Source organism: Eptesicus fuscus, chromosome 1 (genome assembly GCF_027574615.1).
Source record: "Eptesicus fuscus isolate TK198812 chromosome 1, DD_ASM_mEF_20220401, whole genome shotgun sequence".
NCBI classification, from domain to species: Eukaryota; Metazoa; Chordata; class Mammalia; order Chiroptera; family Vespertilionidae; genus Eptesicus; species Eptesicus fuscus.
Window position 1 is genome coordinate 15,715,611 of NC_072473.1, and position 6,000 is coordinate 15,721,610.

The following is a 6,000-nucleotide window of genomic DNA, read 5'->3' on the forward strand; positions in this document are numbered from 1 at the left end:
CGGATTAGAAAAGGTGGGAAAGTTGAGAACTGTATGGTGGGAAGCCATGCAATTAAAAAACTGACTGAAATTATTACCTGGTTTCATAATTGACAGAATATTTAATTCAGATATAGTAAATTGACACACCTCTACACAGAGACAATTATGACTGACTGTATAACACCTGACAGAATCAATTATAACTGACTGTTGTTTGATACCTTTGCACGGAAATAAATGAAACAGACATTCAGAACAGAGACGGCTGCCGCCTGTGTGCCTAAGCCTGCCTTAATTAAAGTAAAATAACCAGTATGCGATGTTAAAATGTCTTTGCCTCCTGGTTTCTAGTTCAGTGTGTTTCTTTAAGTCGAGAAAGAGATCTAGAAGGAGTAAAACTGCAAAGAGATTTTGGTCTTACTGACACAGACAAAATATCTGAACTAGAGATGGTTTCCTGAGATGGGAGAATACTCCGTTGTTCCAAATAGGTCTAACATTTTATTTGATCAGTTGACTTTGAAATAAAATATTTAAGAGTCCAACCCACAGATGATGGCCTAGTAGTTCATTTCAAATAGAAAATACTATAACGTGCATGTTTTCAGGTTTTAGATTCTAATCAGTAGAAAACAACTTTTAAAATTAGTTCATTTTATTTTCTGATAAAACATTGGGTGAATAATTAATATTTAGGCTAACTTGTTTTTCATTGTTTCCATGGGGGTTGGGGACAGGATATTTTTGGTAATTAGTATACAACCCTAAGGAATCCACATGTAGGATGGAGCAGAGTCAATAATCTATAGATACATGTTCCTCAGAGGTGATTCCCAGGACATGTAGATTCACATTGCCCGTGTATTAAGGTGAATGACTTCCGGTGATACTGCAGCCCGTGACAGTATATTTTGCTGATGCACTTGTATGTAGGAAGAGCATTTCCTTCTCTATCTCTACCAACTTTGGGTTTTCGTGCTGGTTGTTGAGACAGTGACAGCCATGCCCAGTGGCATCTCCAAGGACCAGGCTGGGGTCAGGCTGCCGATCTTCTCGGCCTCTTGGGATTTTTTTAACAGTTGTCCTCAGGCGTCTGACCTGCAGGGCTGATGGCCGTGGCCTCTTTACCGACTCCCCACACCAGAGCAGGGAGAAGGAATAGGTTTTACTGGCCACATGAACTGGTTTCCACCATTTAACACCAGTATTTTCCCGTGAGTTTTAAAATAGTTGCTGGAGCATCAAAGGAAACAGGGTGATGGTTTCAAGGTGAAGCCTAACATGGGTGGCCTATGGACCTAAAGCGGGGGAGAGAAAACCCTGAAGAAGGGGTGAGCCCTGTCCCCCTCAGCTCCCAGCCCCGGGGCCTGCAACAACAAATACAGTTGTTTCCTAGATCTCCCCTACATTATTGATTTCGTTCTCATTGGGGAAGCAAGTGAGAGCTTTTATCTGCATCTCAAACTGGCATGGAATGGTGCCTTGGCCATATTGATGGCTATGGCATACACTGGTGATCGCAGTTGGTTTTTTTTTTTTGTTTTTTTTTTACGAAGAAGAGCACCAAGTGACGCTGGTTGTCATTCTAACTCTGCTGTGTGGCAGCGTAAATAGTCCCCTTTCTAACCAACCTGGTGGGAAAAGTCAATATCCCATCAGCAGAGGAGGTAAACACATCAGGAGCCGTGCCCTCTCTCTCCCTCCCCTGCTCCGCATCACCGCTGCTCTTTCAGTGTGCTGTCCCCGCGGCACATGCGCTGTGTCATTCACAGGAAGAGGTGCCTGCCCAGGCTCTGGCCTGCAGAGCAGCTGCCCTGGCTGGGGCCATTGTTGCCTCTTCCCAGACTCCCCCGATAATTAGAACTTTCAAAGTGTCTTTCTACTTCTCCGGTTAAAGATGAGCCCCTTGTCTTTCTCTTCTTGCTGGTTTTTTTTTTTCCCCACCGCCTTGGGGCATTTCAATCCCTTCTGCTAAACTTGTTGTTTGAAAGGCAGTTGATGTGATTTAGCAAAGGTTGTGGAGAACAAATGTGACTGTGTAGCTAAGGAATAAAAATCTCGAGAGCGAGTTTTCGTTGTCCGGGTGTTTTGTAGACACCGGCGTCGCTCTGCTGTTCCAGTGGGGTTTGTCTTTCTGTGATTGACATGATTTCCTTCCCGATGCTTTCCTTTTCCCAGCGCTGGGCACCGTGGCCCAGGCCGGCCTCTCGAGGGCTGCCCAGCTCTCTGGGAGCTCTGGCTACCTGGGTTGCAGGTCTCCTTCCGGATTAGCAGCTGTGTGACCTTAGGCAAGTGACTTGACCTCCCAGTTTCCTCAGCCAGAAAATGGGCATTTTTTTAAGGGGCCTCTCCAAACACCTCACAGCGTTCCCAGATAGCTTTGAACAAAAATTATGTCATTTGAACTATCCTGGGCAGGGTTGGCTGCCCCAGGATCGCCTTTGTCCCCAAAGGATCAGAGCTGAGTGTCACAGCCCTATTGCTGTTGAAAAGAACCAGTGGGGAGGCTCCGAGGAGGGAAAGAGAAGTTCTTCCTTCTGCCTGGTCGTGCCCTTCTCCAAACAGGAAGGCCAGGGGTGAGTGGGGAGAAGGAGTAGGAAGCAGAGGAGGGGCGGCTGCATGTCCGAAGTTGACAGGCACACAGTGTGGACAAAGAGGAAAGCAATCTTGCCAGTGGACAGGTGCTGTCCAGCAGCCTGCCTGCTTCTCATCTCTGCCAGCAGAGGAGGGACTAGGAGAAGCCAGCTAGGCCCAGCTGAGGCGGGGAGTTGGCACTGGGAGACCCAGGCTTCCTTTGAGACAAAGTGTTTCCTGCCACATCCATACTTTGCATGCAATTGTATGCATATGCTCAACAGCGCTGCAAAAGTGGCATCTGCAAGTGGCGTTCACCTTGCCTGCTGCACATGGGCACGCACCTGCATTCCCATCAGTGCAGGGTGGCTGTGCCCGCCCCCCCCCCCATGTGCTGAGTCAGTGGGGTGCTGAGCAGTGGTGTGCAGGGAAAGGCAGAATGGCTTCCACAGAGGAATCGCGGGGGCTCGGCACCCCCTGCCTGGGACTGGGCCAGGGGTAGACCAGCGACAGGACCATGAAGATATCTGAGCCATCGAGCTGCAAGTACAATCAGCACCCCCTTCTCTAATGCATGAGGAGTGCTGAGTGGTCTTTAAAGAAGCTCCCTCTGGCCCTAGCTGGTTTGGCTCAGTGGATAGAGCGTCGGCCTGCGGACTGAAGGGTCCCGGGTTCAGTTCTGGTCAAGGGCACATGCCTGGGTTGTGGGCTCGATCCCCAGTGTGGGGTGTGCAGGAGGCAGCCGATCAATGACTCTCTTTCATCATTGGTGTTTCCATCTCTCTCTCCCACTCCCTTCCTCTCTGAAATCAATAAAAAGATTTAAAAAAACAAAAGCTCCCTCTGGATATAAAGTAAGCACAGGGAGTAGAATGAGTCAGTAGACAGGTACCAGACCTTCAGAAGGTATACAAGTGTCTAATCGCTATGTTATACTGGTACACCTGAAACTAATATAATATTGTAGGTAAACTCTAATGGCGAAGTAAAAGCTCTCTCTCAGACTTGTAATCCTTTTTTATTTCTTTTCAGATAAAATGAAGAAGCAGTATTTTACCCCCAAAGTTCGTCAGGACTACAAAAATCTCAAGAACATAACAGAGCAGTTCTTGTCCCAAAGTGGCTACACCGAAGTGAACCTCAGCAAGCTCTTTGTGGATTGTGCTGTGAGGTCCTGAGGGCACCCCAGAAGTGGCCATGGCGGGGGTGGTTGGATGAAGAACCAAAGCCACTTCCTGGCACCTCCATCACCTCCCTGGGGTCCTAACCGCTTCTCTGCTTCGCTTTTCCATGTGGACTGCATCTCATGCTCGTGTGCATGTGGCTCGGGAAGGGGGTTATTAAAGGAACTGCAAGAATATTTCACCTACCAAGCACCAGGGAAAATGCAAACGGCCTTCCTCTTGCAAAAAAACATACCACATACCATTGAAACATGGTCCTGTAGCCCTTTGCAAAGCACCTGAAGAGCTAGCTGCTTTGGATTCGGATTCAGGACTGGATTTTTGAGGGGCGGGGTCAGTGAGAAAAGAGAAATTAATTGAGAGTGACCCCAAGCTGTGCCCCCAGGGCTTCAGCAGAGGTGCCCCCAGAAAGAGAGCTTTAGGGAGTCTGGTAGGAGCACTAACATTTTGCCTTTTCACATGCCAATTAAACCCAGGCTCAGCCCAAGCGCTTCCCAGCCGCTGGCTGCCGGAGTGGCTGTCCTTTTCAGCCTTGTCTTTTATACGCCAGTCGAAGGGGGGCGATTGAGAAGCCTTGCACTCACTAAATAGATTAAACAGAGCTCACTTGTTTATTGAGTTGCTCCAAAGCCCAACACACACACACACACGCACATGCACACTGGGCAGGTGTTTTACGCTCACATTCCTGTTTTCCCTCTTAAGTAGAAAATCCAAGTAAAGGTTTATACAGTGGGAAAGCACATTTAAAATACTTTGGCATCCTATAACATTTCATTTAAAATGTGTAGAGTTTGGGGCGAGGATCCCTGTGTTATATTCAGAGGGTTGGGTAATTGCCTCTGGTGCTATTTTTCTCATTTGGGCTTTGCCAGAAGCTAAACGGACTTCGATATAGCAGTCTTTCCTTACATTGTTGATAAGTTTATACTAACAAAATATATTTCTCCTGTACAACTATGCTTTATTTTTAAAACTATTTTCCTATGTGTTTTTTTTTTTAATAAATATGTTGTGCTTTATTTTTTTCACTTAAGAATAAAGTTTTCTAAGGGAAACCAGTTGCACTGAATCCTTATCAGGAACAAAACGTTGACTAGAGGGGGCAGCGAGGAATAAGAGGTCCCCTTCCAACCCCAAACCTCAGCCTGGTTAGAATCAGCTCGGAGAAGCTCCACATGATGTATGTCCTAAAGTTCTTTTTATATATATATATATATATATATATATATATATATATATTATTGATTTTTACAGACAGGAAGGGAGAGGGATAGAAAGTTAGAAACATCGATGAGAGAGAAACATCGATCAGCTGCCTCCTGCACACCCCCCACTGGGGATGTGCCCGCAACCAAGGCACATGCCCTTGGCTGGAATCGAACCTGGGACCCTTTAGTCCGCAGGCCGACGCTCTATCCACTGAGCCAAACCAGCCAGAGCTGTCCTAAAGTTCTGAGTGGCATTTGGGAGAATTTCTCTGGGGACTTCAGGTCCTTTAAGAGATGAAGTATGGTTTCTCATGTCCTTTGCTGACGTGGGCAGTCAAAGAGAGCTAAGCTAAGAGCCCAGGTAATAGCTCCTGAGAAAAGGCCACCCCACGAGAGAAAGGTCATCCAACACGGACCCTAGTGAAGGAATAGTTGTTAAAGCAACGGAGATGGCACCGCCTTCTCTCTTCCTTTATCTTCTCTTTACTCTCCCTCACCCTCTCCTTTCTCCACTGTCTCTTACGCTCAGCTTCTAAATAGAAGAAACACTTCGGGTTTTGGGCCCTGTCAGTTCGTTCATTAATGCCTTGGTACTTCCAGCTCTACAACCTGTCAAAAGTTGGAGCACCCAACTTGCTTCGGGAAACTAAGGGATTGGTGTGGTTTCATCGCTGTTATCTAAGGTTGGAAATTGTTATCAAATGTGTGCTTCCCGAGCCCTGCCCCCACTTTGCTTTCTGAAGAGAAGACATGTTTTCCTTGATTTCTTGGACCTGGGGTTATGGTAAGTACAGACAGTTACCCTGAACTTGGTCATCGAGAATCTCCGGGAGACTCTAGTAACTTCTCACTGGTCTGCTGCTTGTCTCTGCGTCTAGATTGGAATGACTGTGAGGTCAGAAACCGTTTCTGTCGAGAGTCCAGACGTTTCTGAGAACAGTCTTTGAAAAGAGCTCATGCCGTTGTTGATGTTTCTTATTCTGATCTGCAACTCCAGATGAGTTCAGAGGCTTTTCTGGGAGGCACCTAAGTGTTCCAGACTTTTATAA

The 6,000-nt window shown here is 46.9% G+C and overlaps 1 protein-coding gene across 1 annotated transcript in view; it reads left to right on the top strand.

Moving 5' to 3' along the window:
• POLA1 (DNA polymerase alpha 1, catalytic subunit) overlaps positions 1-4,697 on the top strand; it is a 318,632-nt gene extending 313,935 nt beyond the window's left edge. Inside the window, exon 37 of the mRNA XM_008148385.3 lies at positions 3,589-4,697. Coding sequence (XP_008146607.2) covers positions 3,589-3,734 — 146 coding nt within the window. The 3' untranslated portion in view covers positions 3,735-4,697. The remainder of the gene's footprint in view (positions 1-3,588) is intronic.
• Positions 4,698-6,000: the final 1,303 nt, after the last annotated feature.